The 23894-nt window shown below is 38.7% G+C and overlaps 1 protein-coding gene across 9 annotated transcripts in view; it reads right to left on the bottom strand.

The window, feature by feature from the left end:
* CASK (calcium/calmodulin dependent serine protein kinase) overlaps nt 1-23894 on the bottom strand; it is a 392189-nt gene that overhangs the window by 184422 nt on the left and 183873 nt on the right. For 8 of the 9 annotated variants that reach the window (XR_005725457.1, XM_040266154.1, XM_040266155.1 and 5 more), the window contains exons 4-5: nt 13519-13596; nt 8927-8999 (exon numbers count right to left, since the gene is read on the bottom strand). Coding sequence is in view for 8 of the 9 variants with exons in the window: in XM_040266154.1 (XP_040122088.1) it covers nt 8927-8999; nt 13519-13596 (151 nt within the window). In the remaining variant the exon portion in view is untranslated. Of the gene's footprint in view, nt 1-8926; nt 9000-13518; nt 13597-19018; nt 19025-23894 lie in introns of those variants that run through there. The other variant, XM_040266162.1, reaches the window with a different exon arrangement.

Genomic DNA, 23894 nt, shown 5'->3' with positions numbered 1-23894 from the left:
AATAGTGGGAGACTTTAATACCCCACTCACACATATGGACAGATCAACTAAACAGAAAATTAACAAAGAAACGCAAACTTTAAATGTTACATTAGACCAGTTAGACCTAATTGATATCTATAGGACATTTCACCCCAAAACAATGAATTTCACCTTTTTCTCAAGTGCTCATGGAACCTTCTCCAGGATAGATCACATCCTGGGCCATAAATATAACCTTGATAAATTCAAAAAAATCGAAATCATTCCAAGCATCTTTTCTGACCATAATGCACTAAGATTAGATCTCAATTACAGGAGGAAACCTATTAAAAATTCCAACATATGGAGGCTGAACAACACGCTTCTGAATAACCAACAAATCACAGAAGAAATCAAAAAAGAAATCAAAATATGCATAGAAACTAATGAAAATGAAAACACAACAACCCCAAACCTGTGGGACACTATAAAAGCAGTGCTAAGAGGAAAGTTCATAGCAATACAGGCATACCTCAAGAAACAAGAAAAAAGTCAAATAAATAACCTAACTCTACACCTAAAGCAACTAGAAAAGGAAGAATTAGAGAACCCCAGAGTTAGCAGAAGGAAAGAAATCTTAAAAATTAGGGCAGAAATAAATGCAAAAGAAACAAAAGAGACCATAGCAAAAATCAACAAAGCCAAAAGCTGGTTCTTTGAAAGGATAAATAAAATTGACAGACCATTAGCCAGACTCATCAAGAAGCAAAGAGAGAAAAATCAAATCAATAAAATTAGAAATGAAAATGGAGAGATCACAACAGACAACACAGAAATACAAAGGATCGTAAGAGACTACTATCAGCAATTATATGCCAATAAAATGGACAACCTGGAAGAAATGGACAAATTCTTAGAAAAATACAATTTTCCAAAACTAAACCAGGAAGAAATAGACAATCTTAACAGACCCATCACAAGCACGGAAATTGAAACTGTAATCAGAAATCTTCCAGCAAACAAAAGCCCAGGTCCAGACGGCTTCACAGCTGAATTCTACCAAAAATTTTGAGAAGAGTTAACACCTATCCTACTCAAACTCTTCCAGAAAATTGCAGAGGAAGGGAAACTTCCAAACTCATTCTATGAGGCCACCATCACCCTAATACCAAAACCTGACAAAGATACTACAAAAAAGGAAAACTACAGGCCAATATCACTGATGAACATAGATGCAAAAATCCTCAACAAAATTCTAGCAATCAGAATCCAACAACACATTAAAAAGATCGTACACCATGACCAAGTGGGCTTTATCCCAGGGATGCAAGGATTCTTCAACATCCGCAAATCAATCAATGTAATTCACCACATTAACAAATTGAAAAATAAAAACCATATGATTATCTCAATAGATGCAGAGAAGGCCTTTGACAAAATTCAACATCCATTTATGTTAAAAACTCTCCAGAAAGCAGGAATAGAAGGAACATACCTCAATATAATAAAAGCTATATATGACAAACCCACAGCAAACATTATCCTCAATGGTGAAAAATTGAAAGCATTTCCCCTTAAGTCAGGAACAAGACAAGGGTGCCCACTTTCACCACTACTATTCAACATAGTTCTGGAAGTTTTAGCCACAGCAATCAGAGCAGAAAAAGAAATAAAAGGAATCCAAATTGGAAAAGAAGAAGTAAAACTCTCACTGTTTGCAGATGACATGATCCTCTACATAGAAAACACTAAAGACTCTACCAGAAAATTACTAGAGCTAATTAACGAATATAGTAAAGTTGCAGGATATAAAATCAACACACAGAAATCCCTTGCATTCCTATACACTAATAATGAGAAAGTAGAAGAAGAAATTAAGGAAACAATTCCATTCACCATTGCAACCAAAAGAATAAAATACTTAGGAATATATCTACCTAAAGAAACTAAAGACCTATATACAGAAAACTATAAAACACTGATGAAAGAAATCAAAGAGGACACTAATAGATGGAGAAATATACCATGCTCATGGATCGGAAGAATCAATATAGTGAAAATGAGTATATTACCCAAAGCAATTTACAAATTCAATGCAATCCCTATCAAGATACCGGCGATATTTTTCACAGAACTAGAACAAATAATTTCAAGATTTGTATGGAAATACAAAAAACCACGAATAGCCAAAGCAATCTTGAGAAAGAAGAATGGAACTGGAGGAATCAATTTGCCTGACTTCAGGCTCTACTACAAAGCCACAGTCATCAAGACAGTATGGTATTGGCACAAAGACAGACATATAGATCAATGGAACAAAATAGAAAGCCCAGAGATAAATCCACATACATATGGACACCTTATCTTTGACAAAGGAGGCAAGAATATACAATGGAGTAAAGACAATCTCTTTAACAAGTGGTGCTGGGAAAACTGGTCAACCACTTGTAAAAGAATGAAACTAGATCACTTTCTAACACCGCACACAAAGATAAACTCAAAATGGATTAAAGATCTAAATGTAAGACCAGAAACTATAAAACTCTTAGAGGAGAACATAGGCAAAACACTCTCCGACATAAACCACAGCAGGATCCTCTATGATCCACCTCCCAGAATTCTGGAAATAAAAGCAAAAATAAACAAATGGGATCTAATTAAAATTAAAAGCTTCTGCACAACAAAGGAAAACATAAGCAAAGTGAAAAGACAGCCTTCCGAATGGGAGAAAATAATAGCAAATGAAGCAACTGACAAACAACTAATCTCAAAAATATACAAGCAACTCCTGCAGCTCAATTCCAGAAAAATAAACGACCCAATCAAAAAATGGGCCAAAGAACTAAATAGACATTTCTCCAAAGAAGACATACGGATGGCTAACAAACACATGAAAAGATGCTCAACATCACTCATTATTAGAGAAATGCAAATCAAAACCACAATGAGGTACCACTTCACACCAGTCAGAATGTCTGCGATCCAAAAATCTGCAAGCAATAAATGCTGGAGAGGGTGTGGAGAGAAGGGAACCCTCCTACACTGTTGGTGGGAATGCAAACTAGTACAGCCACTATGGAGAACAGTGTGGAGATTCCTTAAAAAATTGCAAATAGAAATGCCTTATGACCCAGCAATCCCACTGTTGGGCATACACACAGAGGAAACCAGAATTGAAAGAGACACATGTACCCCAATGTTCATTGCAGCACTGTTTATAATAGCCAGGACATGGAAACAACCTAGATGTCCATCAGCAGATGAATGGATAAGAAAGCTGTGGTACATATACACAATGGAGTATTACTCAGCCATTAAAAAGAATACATTTGAATCAGTTCTGATGAGATGGATGAAACTGGAGCTGATTATACAGAGTGAATTGAGCCAGAAAGAAAAACACCAATACAGTATACTAACACATATATATGGAATTTAGGAAGATGGCAATGATGACCCTGTATGCAGGACAGCAAAAAAGACACAGATGTGTATAGCGGACTTTTGGACTCAGAGGGAGAGGGAGAGGGTGTGACGATTTGGGAGAATGGCATTGAAACATGTATAATATCATGTAAGAATAGAAATGCCTATGTCTGATGCAGGATATGACACGCTTGGGGCTGACGTGCGGGGATGACCCAGAGAGATGTTGTCCCGCGGGGGGTGGGAGGGGGGTTCATGTTTGGGAACGCATGTACACCTGTGGTGGATTCATGTCAATCTATGCCGAAACCAATACAGAATTGTAAAGTAAAAATTAAAAATAAATAAATACATAAATAAAAAAAAAAAAAACAAACCTCTTTGGTGAATCCTCAGTTCTGTCAGAGTAAAGGTTAAAGGTTCTCCTCCCCTCCTTTCCTCTCTAAGTTCATCTACTATCCAGTCTCCCCTTTGCCCACTTTGCTTCAATCATACTGGCCTCCTTGCTCTCGCTCAAACAGGCCACTTATGCTCCTGCCTTTCTTTTACCCAGAATCCTCCTCCTTTGGTGTCAGTTAGCCCACTGTCTCTCCTTGCCAGAGGTCAACTACTCAATGTGGCCTGCTTCATCACCCTATTTAATACTGCAACCCCTTCTCCAGCAGTCCTCATCCCTTTGGCTGCTCTTTTTTTTTCTTCCCTGTAGTCCTTTTCACATCTCTAACCTACTATACAGTTGACTTATTTATGCTCAGTGATCAGTGTCTGTCTCCCTGAACTAGAAAGTCAGCTCCACAGGGTCAGTGATTTGGTCTGTTTTGTCTGATGATGTAGCTCTGGTTCCTAGGATAGTGCCAGACACACAATAGGCACTCAATATATATTTTTGGATGGATGTCTTAGGAAAAAAAATGAACCCAATCTCAATTTACCAATTAGCTAAATGTGAACACTATAGTTACCATATGAAATGTATAGATTTCAGATACTGAAATATAAAAAATATCAACAATAATGTGTCCTGTGTTGAGAGTCTGCTTCCCAATTCAACAATGGTGCCTTTTCTGGTGGTTTCTTCTTAACATGCAGTTTGAGAATCACTTCTCTCTTCCCTTCCTTAGACTGTTTCTGGATGTGTGTGTGCATGCTAAATCATTTCAGTCGTGTCCGACTCTTTGCAACCCTATGGACTGCAGCCTGTCAGGCTTCTCTGTCCATGGGACTCTCCAGGCAAGAATACTGCAGTGGGTTGCCATGCCCTCCTCCAGGGAATCTTCCTGACCCAGGGATCAAACCTGCATCTCTTGCATTGGCAGGAAGGTTCTTTACTACCATTGCCACCTGGGAAGTTCATGTTTCTGGATGCTTCCTCAAAACTATTTGGCATGTGCTTTAGATATAATAAACTTAGTAAAATTTATTACAGTAACTTTGAGCCATTGCCTACACTATTCCTGTTGCTTGAAACGTCCTCTCATCCTGTTGTAACTCCCCCATGACTCAAGACTAGGCTCAAATGCAACTTTCTCCGTGAATTTTCTATGACTCTGCCTTTTAATATTTCCCACCCCATACCTTGGATGATAATTATTTGTTTTGCCTATCTGTGAAGATGGCCGTGAACAAGTTCTCCTATCCTTGTGCACATATGTTGCTCCTCTAACTAAAAGGCGCAACCTGTTTTTCCTCCTCTTGAATCCAGGCTACTCTTGTGACATTTTGACTAACAGAAGGCAGAAGACATAACATGGTGCCAATTCTAGGTTGAGGCTTCATTTTTGCTCCTTTGGTGCCGGGAGACACTGTCCTGCTAGAAAGGGAGGCCATGAAGAGGTGAGAGAGAGAGAGAGAGGTTCTGAATGAGAGACTGCAAAGAGGGCCTAGCCAGCTTCCAGCTGTTCTATTTACTTCTGCTGAGATGCCAGAAAAGTGAGTGAAGCCTTTGTGGATACTAGCCATGCTACCTTAGCCAACAGCCTGTGAGCCAAAATTGAGCAGTCCTCCTCAAGCTTTGCCCAGCTGCAGAACTGAAAGCAAATAAATGGTGATTGCTATAAGTCACTATGTGTTGATCTGTAGTAGCTGGTAACAGATACAGTATCTCATCTGTCTACTGAGACCATAATGCCTTTAGGGCTCTAAACACAGTATACTGTGTGAAGTAGGTACTTGGATATTTGTTGAATAAATCAATCAGAATATAAATGAAAGCTGAAGCACAGTATTCAAACATAACTACTTAGGGATTGTATTTGGTTTTGGATTGTCATTATACCATGGCCAACCAAAAAGCTGACTGACTATATTATTGAAAGTATTACAGTAGAGTGTGTTGTCCATCATTATTTCTCATATGATGCTGATATAATTACCTCTCAAGAACAGAATTCAAAATAAAATTGCTTCTTACAACTCAGTAACAGAATCCAAAACAATCCAATTTAAAAAGTGGGCAGAGGATCTGAACAGACATTTTTCCAAATAAGACAGATGGCCAACAAGTACATGAAAAGATGCTCGAAATCACTAATCATCAGGGAAATGCAAATCCCACAATGAGAGATCACCTCCTAACCTGTTAGAATGACTATCATCAAAAAGGTAAGAAATAACAAGTGTTGGTAAAGATGTAGAAAGAAAGGGAACCCTCATACACTATTGGTGGAAATGTAAATTGGTGAAGTCATTCTAGAAAACAGTATGGAGGTTCCTCAAAAAACTAAAAATAGAACTACCATATGGGGGCTTCCCTGATAGCTCAGTTGGTAAAGAATCTGTCTGCAATCCAGGAGACCCCAGTTCGATTCCTGGGTTGGGAAGATCCACTGAAGAAGGGATAGGCTACCCACTCCACTATTCTTGGGCTTCCCTTGTGGCTCAGTTGGTAAAGAATCCGCCTGCAATGTGGGAGACCTGGGTTTGAACCCTGGGTTCCGAAGATCCTTTGGAGAAGGAAAAGGCTACCCACAACAGTATACTGGCCTAGAGAATTCCATGGACTGTGTAGTCCATGGGGTCGCAAAGAGCTGGACATTACTGAGTGACTTTCACTTTCAACAGGAACTACCAAATGATTGAGCAATTTGACTTCTGAGTACTTATCGGAAGAAAACACAAACACTACTTTAGAAAGATATCTGCACCCCCACGCTACTGCAGCATTATTTACATTAGCCGAGAGAAACAACCTAAGCGTCCATTGACGGGGAAATGAATAAAGATATTGTGTGTGTGTGTGTGTGTGTGTGTATATACACCCACACACTCACAACAGAATACTACTCAGTCATAAAAAAGAATGAATTCTTGCCATTGTGACAAAGTGGATGGACCTTGAGGGTATTATGTTGAGTAAGTCTGATAGAGACAGACAAATAAGATTTCAGTTATCCACTGAATCTCAAAATCAGAACAAATGAACAAACAAAACAAAACTCACAGACACAGAGACCAGAATGGTGGTTGCCTGAGAGAAAGAGGGTTGGAGGGACAAAATGGGTGAAGGGGGTTACTGGTACAGACTTCCAATCACAAAAATAAATAAGTCATGAGACATAATGTACAGCCTGGTGACTAGTCAATAATATTATAATGTACATTTGCATGGTGACAGAGAGTAATTAGACTTACTGTGGTGATCATGTCACAATATATACATATATCATTATGCTGTATACCTGAAACTAATATAATGCTAAATGTTAACTATATCTCAATTTTAAAAAATTGCTTCTTGAGCAACAGTCTTTAACACAATGCTACTATATGAACTCAGAATTTGTTTTACGTATTTTTAAACATTGTATTCATTTATTTGGGGCCCTGCTGGGTCTTCGTTGCCGCGCAGACTTTTCTCTAGTTGCAGTGTGCAGGCATCTCACTGCAGCGGCCTCTCTAGTCGCAGAGCATGGGCTCCAGGGCGTATGGGCTTCAGCAGCGGCAGCATGTGGGCTCAAGAGTACAGGCTCAGTAATTGTGGCGCACGGGCTTAGTTGCATGGCGCACAGGCTCAGTAGTTATGGCATGTGGGATCTTCCCGGACCAGGGGTAGAACCCATGTCTCCTAAATTGGCAGGTGGATTCTTTACCACTGAGCTATCAGAGAATCCCCCTGTTTTACATATTTTAAGTTTTCAAATGATCTTTTTTGGGGGGCCTTACTGTGTGGTATGCAGAATCCTAGTTCCCCAACCAGGTATCAAACCCATGCCCTCTGCAGTAGAAGTGTGGAGTCTAAACCACTGGACCACCAGGGAACTCCCGCAGATTGTCATTTATGGAGATACAGTTCATTCTGTATATATGCATTTTCTTCTATTAATTAAATGCAAAAGAATAACACGGCATTATTGCTATCACTGGCCATTCCCCACCCCCCTTATCTTTCTACACTTCTCACTCTCTTTGTTTGCATAACTGAAGAATACTTGCTTATAAAAGTGCTATGTATCCACCGAGTTGTTTAAAATGTTGAGTGGAGATAATAACAATATCGCTTTCTATCACCACATTTGAAAAGAATAAGATATTTTACAACCAATTTACACTAATGTGTATTTTGTACATTTCTCCAGTGATTTTTCCATTGCTATTATAACATTCCACTAGATGGGTTTGGAATTGCTCATGCTTTCCCTCAGCTTTTAACCACCAGAATTTCAGTTAAAATTTCTCAGATGTTATAGAAAATTTAATTAAATTCTACTTAATTTTCTTAACCATTAAAGTCCACTGAAGAAGCCAGGGCTTTGATGTTATTTCTTGAGAGAAGAAGAGCTCTGTACCTACAGATGCTATAGGTTAGAGCGAAACCAGTGACAAAATAGGAGCATGTGAAAGTGGACAACAGGGCCAGAGAGAGCGCAGGGGCTCTCAGTGACTCAAGGCCTTGAAAGGGGGTGGGCGTGAGCAGGAGGGCCATGTCTTCCTTTCTTTCATGCTTCCTTGTTCTGCCTGACACCATAATGAGCCAGGAACTGACAGCTCTCATGAATTGATACTGGGATCTAACAGGCATAAAGACTGAATAATGGTAATATTCATATTCCTAAGGGTACAAACTGTATTATAATTTATGACTTCAGATTATGTTTCAAAACTCTCTGCAAAGAAAATAAAATGCTGACTATTCTACATCGCAACATTACAGAAATGTAAGTGTGATGAACTATTCTATATCAACCAAATTCTCATTTTCCCCTCAATTAACTTAGTGCAGGATACTGTTTGTTCTTCCTATTTGCTAGATTTTCACACTTCTCTTACACACACACACACAATGATAAAGAAAGAATAATGGAATTTTAGAATGCATGTACATTTTAATAAAAATAAGGAAACGGAAATGATAAAAAATTGTTCCTATTAAGAATTACTAAACTCTCCAAATATAAACCAGTTCAACAAATTTTTATTTGTAAGTAAAATTAACTTTAAGATGTTCTTCATAAAAACATTAAAGAAAAATTTCTCATTACTATCATTGCTATAAGTCAACATCTATTCACAAATATTAAAGTTAGTAATAAAAATGACTTACCTTCACATCCCTGTGAATTATGTTATTATCGTGACAATAGCGTAGAGCTTCCAGTATCTGTCTCATGTAATGACTGTAGAAAAACAAAAGAAATCTAGAACTGTAAAAAAAACTTTTATTTTTAAAACTTAATATACAATGTCCCTAGTTTGTAACTCCCACGTTCATACTCGCTGCCCACAGACACTTTTCGTTTGAGCAGACAAGATTGGTGGAATGCACAGCTTAGTAATGAAAAAGTTGGCAGATGCATAAGTTAATGAGCTTTATGAAGAAATAATGTGTTTTACATTTTCTAAGATATCTAAGTCAAAGGAATTTTCACACATTCACACAGCTCATAGGTAAAATAGCTCTGCAAACTAAAAGTTCAACCTTAAAATATGAAAAAAATAAATAACAGTTCTCTGACACTCAGTTAATTTTACTTAGTTACTCTGGATTGCTATTAAGTGAGCAGTGCTCAGAAGTACACAAAGAATTCTAACTCAAGGGTAGAGCCTTTCATCTGCCAGCAGAGGCTGGTTAGCTGTCTTATTTCCATTTAGCTCTAAGAACAAACAAGAGAGAACCCCCTTATGCCTACAATTTCTTTTTGCAACATAATCAAGTATTAGATGGGGTATCCTTGAACAAAGCAGATTCCTTCTGGGCTGAAGTCGTCCTAGGAAAATCAAACTCCTCACAAGGCCAGCAGGGTCCACCGAGGCTCTGCACTGGGTCCAGGAGAAGAACAGAGGAGGAGTGAGCATTTAAAAGTGCTAACAGGGTCAACCAGCCACTGGTTGTGACAAGAGCAGTTCATTCAGTATTACTTGAAAACTTACTTCGACTTCTTTTCTCAATTCTAAAGTTCTTCTGTAATCCTACTGTTTCTCTCTTTTTTTTTAAATTAATTAATTAATTTATTTTTAATTTTTACTTTACAATTCTGTCTCTTTTTCTTTAAGGGTCTTTTTCATCTTCTCTTCCTCTGAATTTTGTTCCCTACATATCCATCATTTTCTTTCTACTATCTTCCTTTCTCATTTTTCCCCTTTTCCTTCCCAACCAGCCATGACACAGAAATGCAATATACTTAGCATTATTTATTGGTTAGTATTTATTTAATATATATTTTTTAAATCCAGATCTTTCATTCTCCAAACTTTAAAATAAAGGCTGAAGAAAGCTTATCTCTGGAATTCCCTTAACAGAATGTCCCTGGCTAAGGACTGCCTATCATAAAAAGAATCCAGGGTCATCCCTGAGGCATCAATGGCTTCGTGGAGGATGGCGTATAAGCTATACCACTCTCCAAGATACACAATGGAGATGCTTCATAATGGAAATGCTCCCCTCCGTGTGTGCAATCTCACAGACCTCATGTAGAGACCTCATCTATTCTGGGCCAGCGGTGCTTTTCTGATGCAGGAAGAAGTGAAGAGCTGCCCTTAAAAGGCCCAGATCTCGCTCAGCTTCAGCTGGGTCTTTTGACTGGCTGTATCCTTACAATTGTTCAGTAAAGCCTGGTGCTAGGGAAGAATATCTCTCTGATTTGTGAGAGTTTGATTTGATAATCTGATCCTGTGTGTTAGTTTACTCCACAACTCATCACCTCTGAAAAACAGAGGTAATCAGTAATTGGGTTGTAAGGACTCAATGCAGTTTTCTTTCATGTCATGCCTTGCTACTCCTCTTGAAGGTCAGCCAGTTGGAGAAAAACAACACTATCAGTATGATTACTTGTTGTCTGAGTCTTCTTTCACTTGGTCTCACTAGAACAACTGATACAAGCTGCATTTCCCAACAATGGAGTATAGGATCAGAGAGAAGGAAGGTAGAAGTCATCTGGTTGAACGCTCTAAACCAAAGGAAGGATCTATGTGCCCTTGGTTACATGGTCACTAGTACTCTGCAATAGGGGACATACCTAATCAAACTTGCTGAGGTCCCTCCCTATTGTCATTTTTAGGAAGGGTTTTAATAACTTTTGCCAAATCTCTCTCTTTGCAGTGCCATTTATTGATCCCAATATTACTCTTTTCTTTGGTCCATTCTGGTAAGTTTCTTTCACAAAGTCACCATTTTAACAGCAATATAGGTAGATTTTAAAAATCAACAGACTTTCATCTTGATGTACATAAACATCTAACTTTCCTATAATCTCAAGATTGTGAGAGACCTCCAGTCATTTCACTCTATGACATCATCTCTACAACACTGGTATTCTTTATGTTCTAACACCTAGCACAGTGGCAGAGACAGGCTCAAAGTTAAAGAAAAGTAATAGGAATGAGTAGTTTAGTTCAGTCGCTTAGTCGTGTCCGACTCTGTGACCCCATGGACTGCAGCATGTCAGTCCTCCCTGTCCATCACCAACTCCCGGAGTTTACTCAAACTCATGTCCATTGAGTTGGTGATGCTACACAACCATCTCATCCTCTGTCGTCCCCTTCTCCTCCCACCTTCAATCTTTCCCAGCATCAGGGTCTTTTCAAATGAGTCAGTTCTTCACATCAGATGGCCAAAGTACTGAAGTTTCAGTTTCAGTATCAGTCTTTCCAATGAATATTCAGGACTGATTTCCTTTAGGATGGACTGGTTGGATTTCCTTGTGGTCCAAGGGACTCTCAGGAGTTTTCTCCAACACCACAGTTCAAAAGCATCAATTCTTCGGTGCTCTGCTTTCTTTATAGTCCAACTCTCACACCCAAACATGACTACTGGAAAAACCTTAGCTTTGACTAGATCGACCTTTGTTGGCAAAGTAATGGATGAGTACGGAACAGAGTAAAAGCAGTAGTGGTTTAACATCAACTCTGATAGCCTATCTGCCAGGTATTCCAGTGTCTTTGTGGTTCAAAAAGGAAAAAGTCATCTTCCTCCAACAAGTTTCACTGTTTTATAAAATCAACGTTCAGAATATTTAGTTTTCCCTATTTGATACTGCTGTTGAAAGATAACAATATGGGAAAATACAAAACTCTAATTCTTGAAGAAATAAATATGAATAATGCTATGCAAAATCTGAGGGTTTCATTTGGTAGGAGAAAGTGGCATACCACTATGCCATAAGAAAAATCAAGATAGCATTGATTATTAAAGAATGTTTTTTAATTCTAAAATACAATACAAAATAAAAACTTTTGTGATAAGAATACTAAAGCAAAATGGGATTAAAAAAAAGAAAACCCTAGAATATATTTTTAGTGAACATGGCACAAAATAAGAAAGGATATTTGGCCTCATTTCTACCATGAATAAATCAGGAGTTAAAAGAAGGAACTAAAGTTAATATATATAAACTCTCATTTGCTTCCTCTCCCTAGCTCCAGGAGTAGAAAATAGCAGCTACCTAAAATTTAGTATATTCTTTATCTTGTGTTATAGTTATGGCTGCTCCACCTCCCGAAATGGGGGCCCTTGCTGTTCAGTCAGGAGAAGACTACACAAAGAATTTGAAGAAAGTCAAGTAACTCTGAGCTTAAAGTTGCATGGGGGTCAGAGAAGGCAATGGCACCCCACTCCAGTACGCTTGCCTGGAAAATCCCATGGAGAGAGGAGCCTGGTAGGCTGCAGTCCATGGGGTTGCGAAGAGTCGGACACCACTGAACGACTTCACTTCCAGTTTTCACTTTCATGTATTGGAGAAGGAAATGGCAACCCACTCCAGTGTTCTTGCCTGGAAAATCCCAGGGACGGGGGAACCTGATGGGCTGCCATCTATGGGGTCACACAGAGTCGGACATGACTGAAGCGACTTAGCAACAGTAGTCCCTAAGCTGTTTTCAGCCATATATGTCCATTGTGCCATAATTATAAAAAGAATGGTAGGAGGGAGAATGTTATAATCATTAATGGTAACTATTTCCCAAGTGGTAGAAAGTTTTAATAAATACTTACAGGTTTGAACCCTTTAACATACCACGGTTAATGACTAAAGAGGGTTGCTGTAATCCATGTATTAAAAAGGCAACTTATTGGAGCAGGTATTTATGATATGATTGAGTGTCACCAAAGCAGAAAGCTGTACTGCTCCAAATCTATAGGCAAGTGACCCAGTGCGTGGCTCCTGTGATTTTTCATATTAAATCTTTATTTTGAGTAGGAACTCCTCCACTTGGAACAATGATGACTACTTGATTGGGAGATCCAATATATTTAGCAGAAAAACTGTGCTGTTATTTCTGTTCTTCTGCTGTTCCATGCTTTTTCTCAGATTAACTGGTCACAAAACAATCTGCTATCACTAAAAGGCAAACTGAAAAACTAACGAGGCACATCTGCTAAAAAGCAAAAATCGAACACACACCAAAAACCCCCCAAGTTTCCTTCTACATAGTTCCTGACTTATAAAATTCCTCTTTGTATAAAAGTCATCAGAAATGGAAAAGATGGCAGTGGTGATGTTAAATTCTAAATCCATATAAATAAATTCACTGTTTAATATTTTGTATTTCCAGTCACTGTTTGGTTCCACTAAGGCACATTAAGAGATGCTCCTTGTAAGAAAGAGTGGCAGCCTGCTTGTCATTCAAAGAGCAGGACGCTTCATGTGATTTCCCTTTTACTTCTATCTTTACTTTGGGAAGTTGATACAAATTACATACCTGGCAACAGCTTCACTGTATACGAAACCAGCATCAGCTCGTTTTACAATTTCAAAACACAGATCTGCTCCATCCATACTGTAGAGAGATGTGAAAAAGAAGATAAGGAAAGAGAAAATTTCAGGAAGAAAACATTGAAAGTGAATACATTATAACTAAGTTTTTAGTTGACTTATAGCTAAAGATTATAATAAATTATTTAAATCTCCTTTTGATGAAAAATAGATACCAATTATAAAGGACATCATAACCATCTTAACATCGAAATCACTGTGAACGGTGACTGCAGCCATGAAATTAAAAGACACTTGTTCCTTGGAAGGAAAGCTAAGACAAAACTAGACAGTGTATTAAAAAGCAGAGACATCACTTTGCCAACAAATGTCCCTCTAGTCAAAACTATGGTTTTTCCAGTAGTCAAGTACGGATGTGACAGTTGGACCATAAAGAAGACTGAGCGCCGAAGAACTGATGCTTTTGAACTGTGGTGCTAGGGAAGACTCTTAAGAGTCCCTTAGACAGCAAGGAGATCAAACCAGTCAATCCTAAAGGAAATCAGTCCTGAATATTCATTGGAAGTACTGATGCTGAAGCTGAAACTCCAATACTTTGGCCACCTGAGGCTAAAAGCTGATTCATTAGAAAAGACCCTGATGCTGTAAAGATTGAGGATGAGAAAAGGGGGCAACAGAGGATGAGATGGTTGGATGGAATCACTGAGTCAATGGATACGAGTTTGAGCAAGTTCCAGGAGACAGTGAAGGACACGGAAGCCTGGCTTGCTGCAGTCCATGGGGTTGCAAAGAGTGCAACATGACTGAGGGACTGAACAACAACAGCCTTCTTTATGGTCCAGCTCTCACATCTGTATATGACTATTGGAAAAACCATAGCTTTGACTATACGGACCTTTGCTGGCAAAACAGTGGGGCATTGCGAGTCGGGGCATCCCTGACCAAGGATGGAACTCATGTCCCCTGCATTACAAGGCAGATTCTTAACCACTGAATCACCAGGGAAATCCAATAACTAATTAATTAATAATCATTACTAATATTACTATTCATCAAGCATCATGGAAAGCATTCCTTGTTTTATCTCCCTTCATTCTTACTATCACCCCATGAGGTCAGCATCCTTCATGTTCTCAAATAATCTGTTTAAGTGAGTAGACATGTATGTGACAGGGACAGAATTCAAATCCCTACCTATATTCGATGCTCTTTTCATTATCTACAGCTACACCTACTAAGTGTGCAAGGAACAAATATACATATTCAAGCTCAGCAGTTCAAACATAGCATGAAGTTCTAAAAGAACAAGTATATTTTATACTTTCAACATATTCCCACCCAAAACCTGGCAGAATACTAGGCACACAGTAAATATTTAATGATTGGTTGACCATATTATATGAAAATACTTTCACATTTATACAAAGCTTTACCAAGTTTACCTAGTTTTCATTTCACGGCCAATGAACTTTTGCCAATGCTCAATAGGATTCTTTTCTCAACTAATTTTCATGATGGCTCAGTCTACTGTGAAGTATGGCAGGGCCTATTCTGCATCATCAGAAATAAAACCCAAAAGAATGTGATCATGCATCTATGTGAACAACCCTGATCACCTGCAACAGTCCTACAAGCAGAGTTGCTAGGTCAAGAGGCATAGAAAAGAATGCTTTTGATACATATACTACTGGAAAACTTTCAACAATTTACTCCGCAACTACCAAGTGTGAAAGTGTTCTTTCCTCCACCTTGCTTGCCTCTCCTAGGATGATTATTCTTTTTAATCTTTGCCAATCAGATAGGAGGAAAAAAAGTCACCCATAAATGCTTTCATTTACATTTCCTTGATTACTAGAGAGGTTGAATATTTTTCATTTCTTTGTGTTGTGGGGAGAAGAAAAGCACTATTTTTAAAGCTGGCTGCAGTTTAAGCTTGGATGGTTGATTTGTGAAGACTAAAAACACATAGTGAGGGAATTAGAGTTTTGGTTAGCCTTTTTCCTTTTTAATTGCGAAATGTGAGGATAAGCACTATGCATTTTAGATGAGAGAAGAGTTGGGCAAAGAAGAGAGCTAAACTGACTGCATCATAAAGCAATAAGAATCCTTAGAGCCAGAAGAAGGCTTTTCGGAGGGATCTGAAAGGGGGAAAAATCCTAAGGGTGGAAGAAGGTAGTAAGGTGGTGAGAGGCAAACACTTAAAGAGGGAACCAGTCAGTGGGAAATAAATGGAAATCATTTACTGCCCTGGGCTACAGTTACCAGTTACCTTTTATGTCTCTGAGTTAGGATTTTAAGGTTTTCTTCATATTGGTTCCAAATATTGATTATTGGGTTCCCTATCCCAAGGCATTTTATATTTTTAGTTGCTATTATAAATGGGATCTTTTGGCTATTATACATTTTTTAATACAATGGTTCATAACCAGGGGTACCAAACAAAACCGCCTATGTAATGTTTAAAACATGCATGCATGCTCTTTGAGGCTTTAGTCTGAAAGTAAGTCATTACTGTGAAAGTAATTTTTCTATTATTAAAGCTATTTGATTAGTTATTTGTAACATTAATTGATATTAAAGTAAAAGGCAATCCATTAATTTAAAATTTCATGATATAGAAATAAAAGCTAAAAATACTTTTATGCAAATTTTACTCATCATAGAAACTTAAAATATACATATTCATAAAACATACAATCCCAGTATAATAATCTTGAACAAAAAGTTCAGTGTCTTAATTCTTGACAAACTTTACTTGATAATATGCTTTTAAAAACAATTATAAGGCTTCTCTTATTGGTTTTCTCTTTGGCTTCCCATCTTAGGGTGTTTCTGAGGCTGCCAAGAAGCTTCAATAAGCATGCTCTGAATTTCATTAGTTGGTTCCATTCTGAGGGAATGAAATGAGAAAGAGAAGAAATCCTGCTATGGAAGAGTATGGGGAATGTTTCTTTACTAAACCCAGAGAAAAACTATGGGATGTTTACTCTGAATTGTCAAAAGTGGTGGGATTATCAATGATCTTAACTGCCCCTCATTTCATCTATTTGAATTTTAACACTTTTGTAATAAACATGCATTACTTATAAAAAATTTAAAAATTAACCAAAACCAAATGCTCCAAACAAACAAAACAGATCACAGGTCTAGAGGGACAAGGTATGGCTGTAAGTATGTGGAAGGGATCAAAATATTCCAGCCCCAAATATGCCACTTTAGCAGAGGATTATTTTGAGCTGAAGGCAGCTGAAAATCAGCAGATACAGAAAAACACTCTACTCTCCTCCATTCTGCCTAAAAATGGGACATTAATTTCCCTTTATTAAAGTGACAGAAATTTCCTTTTGTAAAGGTGTTCCCCTCTCATGTACCAGGAAGAAGAAAACCACACTTACCTGTGTAACAAACCTTTTTAAATAACTCTTTTTAACCATATTTTCTGATTACCTTCCTACAATTTACTTCCGACCCTAGCTACCCAAACTCCCCCTTCCTTCCTTTGTCTAGTCTCTTCACTTTCACTCTTTGTTAAAATGGTATATAAGGCTCTGGGTCTCTGTGGGTTTCACTTTTTCCTATGCATATGCCCGCTCCCTACTGCCCACCATGTGCAAATGAAAATCTTTTCTCCTGTTAATTTGCCATTTGTCTGTTTAATTTGCAGGCCCGATGTACTTGACATAAGAGTATAGAGAAAGTTTTCTTTCCTCCTCTACAATGTATTCTATAAAAGCAGAGAAAGAGAAGGCTCGTAGGAGACTAGTACCTTCTTGTATGAAGAAGCACTTCTCAAATTAACTGTGATGGTGTTGGTGGTTTAGTTGCTAAGTTGTGTCTGACTCATTTGTGACCCCACAGACCTGCCAGGCTCCTCTGTCTATGAGATTTCCCAGGCAAGAATACTGCAGTAGGTTGCCATAAACTTCTCTAGGGGATCCTTCTGACCCAGGGATTGAACTCGTGTCTCCTGCATTGCAAGTGGATTCTTTACCATTGAGCCACCAGGGAAGCCCCACTGTGATGAAGGACTACCTTTCACCGCCCCCTCTCCCCACACACGCTCTAGTATATTAAGAGCTAATACATTTTTTACAACATACAAAACCACATGCTGTGATTTCACAGCAACATAAATTATTCTAACAGTTTCTAGATGTTTATACTCAATTTCTGTTCTTATCTCAGTACAGAGTGTAAATGATTGGTAGACTAGAATTTGCGAACTATTCTTTGAGGAGCACTGTAAAGAACAGATCAAATCTGGATTTCTCTGATCAGCATTTCCTCCGAAGGTGATACAAACAACTACAAAATCTAGATGAAATATTGTGTATGGAAAAACTCAAACTTTCTGGCCAGCCCAATAAAAATTTTTTTAAGTGTTAAAGAATTAACAGCATAAACAGTGAAAAACTACCTATGAGAACAGAGAAAGGATTAGAACTCAAAGAGGGAAGCAAGAGCTGCTTCTGCCCTGGGGATATGGAGAGGTTATGGAAAGAAGGCAGCTGTGGAGGCAAGAGGTTTCACTTCTGGGGAATTCTATAGAAGTGATGGGCTTCCCTGGTGGCTCAGATGGTAAAGTGTCTGCCTGAAATGTGGGAGACCCGGGTTCAGGTTCAATCCCTGGGTTGATTCCCTGGAGAAGGAAATGGCAACCCACTCCAGTATTCTTGCCTGGAAAATTCCGTGGACTGAGGAGCCTGGTAGGCTACAGTCCATGGGGTCACAAAGAGTCAGACACGACTGAGCAACTTCACTGATGCAGATTTACAGGGTGATCCAAGAGGAGAGAAAGTGCTATTCTTCTCACAAACCACAGAAGAGTCCACCAAGGGGTAAGGCTCTGACAAAATATCTCATACTCCAGGGTGGAAACATAAGGAGTTGCATTTTGAAAATTGCAGTATACAATATATTCTCGTATGTCTTATCAGTGGCATAGGAAAACCCCAATACTTACCATGGAGATAAAAGCTGAATTTTAAATATTCAGTAAGAAAGAAATAATCAAAAGTGACACTATAGATCTGAAAAAGCAGCAAGAAGAAATTTAAGAATAGAAAAAAATAAAAATTAAGAATTTGAACAGATTAGATAGTCAAAGAGAAAAGTAGTGAACTAGAAAACAATCAGCTCGAAGCAAGGAGAGACAAAACATGGAAAAAATAAAAGTGAGATTAAGAAATGCAAAACCAATACAATATTGTAAAGTAATTAACCTCCAATTAAAATAAATAAATCTATATTAAAAAAGAAATGTAAAAGATTACTTTGAAAATCAGCATGTATTTCATTGAAGTTTAAAAAGTGAAAAGAAAATGGAGCAGAAACAATACTGAAAATATAATGACTGATAATTAGCCAGAGATGATTAAAGATATCAATCCATTGATTTGAGAAGCCCATTAAACATCAAGCAAGAAAAAGAAATCTATAGTTAGCTATATACCACTGAAAACTGCAGGAAACAAAGAAACATAGACAATCTCAAAAACAGTGAAAACAACGGACTATCAGACTGATAGCTGACTTTCAGTAGCAATAGTGGAAGCCAGAAAACAGTGGAAAAGTGTCTCAAAATAACTGCTGTTATAACCTTCTCTTCTCACTTAATAAATCTTTACAGAATGATGGGGAATACATGTACACCTGTGGCTGATTCATGTCAATGTATGGCAAAAACCACTACAATATTGTAAAGTAATTAGCCTCCAATTAAAATAAAAAGAAAAAAAATCTTTACAGAATGAAGGTGGAAAAACAATTCAGATAAGTAAAATACTGAGATAATTTGCTACGAGCATACCTATCCCTAAAGGAAATATAAAAGAATATTCCTCAGGAAGAAGAAATATGAAGAAAACTCAGAGATTCAGCAAGGCATGGAAAACATAAAATGTAAATATGTAGGTAAATCTAAATGAACAATGATTGTATAAAACAACTATTTTCTCAGTCTCTCCAGAAAGAGATCATATAAAACTGTTACTGTTCAGAAATAGAGAGAGGTAGGTAGTGGGGTCAGAGAAGGCGATGGCAGCCCACTCCAGTACTCTTGCCTGGAAAATCCCATGGATGGAGGAGCCTGGTGGGCTGCAGTCTGTGGGGTCGCTAAGAGTCTGACATGACTGAGCGACTTCACTTTCACTTTTCACCTTCATGCACTGGAGAAGGAAATGGCAACCCACCCCAGTGTTCTTGCCTGGAGAATCCCAGGGACGGGGGAGCCTGGTGGGCTGTCGTCTATGGGGTTGCACAGAGTCAGACATGACTGAAGCGACTTAGCAGCAGCAGCAGGTAATGGGGTGGGATGGGGTATGCCAGGAGAAGATTGATTGATTTTAAATATAAATACTTGACAACAATAACTTATAAGTCAGGAGGTATACTTTAATTTTTAGGTCAACTACTAAGTTCTTTTTCTTTGACTAGACCTTTTACCTATGTGTATAACTTTATAACATTATGCATTCAGTTCAGTTCAGTTCAGTCACTCAGTCGTGTCCGACTCTTTGTGACCCCATGAATCGCAGCACGCCAGGCCTCCCTGTCCATCACCAACTCCCGGAGTTCACCCAAACTCATGTCCATCGAGTCAGTGATGCCATCCAGCCACCTCATCCTCTGTCATCCCCTTCTCCTCCTGCCGCCAATCCCTCCCAGCATCAGAGTATTTTCCAATGAGTCAACTCTCCGCATGAGGCAGTGGGTTGCCATTCCCTTCTCCAGATCTTCCTGACCCAGGGATTGAACCTGGGTCTCCCGCATTGTAGGTAGACGCTTTACCACCTGAGCCACCATGGAAGTCCCCCAAAACATTATGCATTAGTCATTCGAAAAACACTAGTCCACTGAATTAGGCAGAATTTCCTAATATTGACATGTTTGATTACATGATATTAAAAATCACTGCTGATTACATTAGAAACACTCTTTAAGTCCTGGGGGGCTTCCCAAGTGGCTCAGGGGTAAAGAATCCAATGCAGGAGATGCAGGTTCAATTCCTGGGGCAGGAAGATCCCCTGGAGGAGGAAATGGCAGCCCACTGCAGTATTCTTGCCTGGAAAAACTCATGGAAAGAGGAGCCTGGTGGGCTACAGTCCATGGGGCTGCAAAGAGTTGGATATGACTGAGTGTATGCACACACGCATGCACACACACCCCTTTAAGCCGTGGGAAGCTGTTAAGCTCATGGTGGCAGATATAAGTTTTCCAAAATTCTAATTTTCACTTGAAAATTTTGAATTTCATCATCGGCAACAACTACTGTGAGTTATTTCCCTGGAAGCAGCAGGCTCGATTTGTTCATTTTTCTAATTGAATGTCTGCCACATACTCAAGTTTGGGTAACTGTGGCTTGTCTGTTAGTCATTCTTTCAAGTAAAAGTGATGTCACACACACACACAAAATACTCGTTTGGATTACAACTCAAGATATTGCAGAAGTGGATTTCTAAGACCCAACAAAATTGAAAGAACTGCAAGCAGAGTACATTTTCTAATCACAGTATAGTTAAGTTAGAAACTTAAAAAATAACTAGAAAATTCCCAAATGTTTGGAAATTGAGAAATACATGCTAAATAACCTATGAATCAAAGGCGAAATCACACTGAAAATTAAAAAGCATTTCTAGTATTTCTAATAATGACGATAAAAACTACATATCAAAACTCGTGCAAGATTGAGGCATTACATTTCAAGACTGGGGTGTTGCCATTATTAAACCCAGAAATACAGAAATGGCTGAAAGAAGCAGTTGGGGCATAGGTCCAATCTTCCAGTATGGAAAGCTAGCTACAGCCCCACCCCCAAAACACACACTCCTCAGTGCTGGAGAAACTTATCTTGTATCAGGTAATCCACTGATGACAAATAAAATACCTTAATACAACCTTTTCAGTGGACAATTTTATAATGCTAGACAAAGGTCTTAAAAATGGGCATGTCCTTTGATCCACTGATTTCATTCCAAGGGAAATAATCAGATTATTTGCTGAGTTTTAATGACAAGGGTTTCTCCACTGATCTCCAATAGCATATTGGGCACCTACTGACCTGGGGAGTTCCTCTTTCAGTATCCTATCTTTTTGCCTTTTCATACTGTTCATGGGGTTCTCAAGGCAAGAATACTGAAGTGGTTTGCCATTCCCTTCTCCAATATGCTACTGGAGATCAGCGGAGAAGTAACTCCAGAAAGAATGAAGGGATGAAGCCAAACCAAAAACAATACCCAGTTGTGGATGTGACTGGTGATAGAAGCAAGGTCCGATGCTGTAAAGAGAAATATTGCATAGGAACCTGGAATGTCAGGTCCATGAATCAAGGCAAATTGGAAGTGGTCAAACAAGAGATGGCAAGAGTGAACGTCAAAATTCTAGGAATCAGCGAACTAAAATGGACTGGAATGGGTGAATTTAACTCAGATGACCATTATATCTACTACTGTGGGCAGGAATCCCTTAGAAGAAATGGAGTAGCCATCATGGTCAACAAGAGTCTGAAATGCAGTACTTGGATGCAATCTCAAAAACGACAGAATGATCTCTGTTCGTTTCCAAGGCAAACCATTCAATATCACGGTAATCCAAGTCTATGCCCCAAACAGTAACGCTGAAGAAGCTGAACTTGAACGGTTCTATGAAGACATACAACACCTTTTAGAACTAACACCCAAAAAAGATGTCCTTTTCATTATAGGGGACTGGAATGCAAAAGTAGGAAGTCAAGAAACACCTGGGGTAACAGGCAAATTTGGCCTTGGAATGCGGAATGAAGTAGGGCAAAGGCTAATAGAGTTTTGCCAAGAAAATGCACTGGTCATAGCAAACACCCTCTTCCAACAACACAAGAGAAGACTCTACACATGGACATCACCAGATGGTCAACACCAAAATCAGATTGATTATATTCTTTGCAGCCAAAGATGGAGATGCTCTATACAGTCAGCAAAAACAAGACCAGGAGCTGACTGTGGCTCAGATCATGAACTCCTTATTGCCAAATTCAGACTTAAATTGAAGAAAATAGGGAAATCATTAGACCATTCAGGTATGACTTAAATCAAATCCCTTATGATTATACAGTGGAAGTGAGAAATAGATTTAAGAGACTAGAGCTGATAGATAGAGTGCCTGATGAACTATGGACTGAGGTTCGTGACATTGTACAGGAGACAGGGATCAAGACCATCCCCATGGAAAAGAAATGCAAAAAAGCAAACTGACTGTCTGGGGAGGCCTTACAAATAGCTGTGAAAAGAAGAGAAGCGAAAAGCAAAGGAGAAAAGGAAAGATATAAGCATCTGAAGGCAGAGTTCCAAAGAATAGCAAGAAGAGATAAGAAAGCCTTCCTCAGCAATCAATGCAAAGAAATAGAGGAAAACAATAGAATGGGAAAGACTAGAGATCGCTTCAAGAAAATTAGAGATACCAAGGGAACATTTCATGCAAGGATGGGCTCGATAAAGGACAGAAATGGTATGGACCTAACAGAAGCAGAAGATATTAAGAAGAGGTGGCAAGAATACACAGAAGAACTGTACAAAAAAGATCTTCATGACCAAAATAATCACGATGGTGTGATCACTCACCTAGAGCTCAGACATCTTGGAATATGAAGTCAAGTGGGCCTTAGAAAGCCTCACTATGAACAAAGCTAGTGGAGGTGATGGAATTCCAGTGGAGCTGTTTCAAATCCTGCAAGATGATGCTGTGAAAGTGCTATACTCAATATGCCAGCAAATTTGGAAAACTCAGCAGTGGCCACAGGACCGGAAAAGGTCAGTTTTCATTCAAATCCCAAAGAAAGGCAATGCCAAAGAATGCTCAAACTACTGCACACTTGCACTCATCTCACATGCTAGTAAAGTAATGCTCAAAATTCTCCAAGCCAGGCTTCAGCAATACGTGAACCGTGAACTTCCAGATGTTCAAGCTGGTTTTAGAAAAGGCAGAGGAACCAGAGATCAAATAGCCAACATCCGCAGGATCATGGAAAAAGCAAGAGAGTTGCAGAAAAACATCTATTTCTGCTTTATTGACTATGCCAAAGCCTTGGACTGTGTGGATCACAATAAACTGTGGAAAATTCTGAAAGAGATGGGAATACCAGACCACCTGACCCACCTCTTGAGAAACCTATATGCAGATCAGGAAGCCACTGTTAGAACTGGACATGGAACAACAGACTGGTTCCAAATAGGAAAAGGGGTACGTCAAGGCTGTATATTGTCACCCTGCTTATTTAACTTATATACAGAGTACATCATGAGAAACGCTGGGCTGGAAGAAGCACAAGCTGGAATCAAGATTTCCGGGAGAAATATCAATAACCTCAGATATGCAGATGATACCACCCTT

Source organism: Oryx dammah, unplaced genomic scaffold (genome assembly GCF_014754425.2).
Source record: "Oryx dammah isolate SB20612 unplaced genomic scaffold, SCBI_Odam_1.1 HiC_scaffold_23, whole genome shotgun sequence".
In the NCBI taxonomy this organism is placed as follows: domain Eukaryota; kingdom Metazoa; phylum Chordata; class Mammalia; order Artiodactyla; family Bovidae; genus Oryx; species Oryx dammah.
Note: the sequence above shows the minus strand (reverse complement) of the source record. Positions and strands in the feature narration are given on the sequence as shown.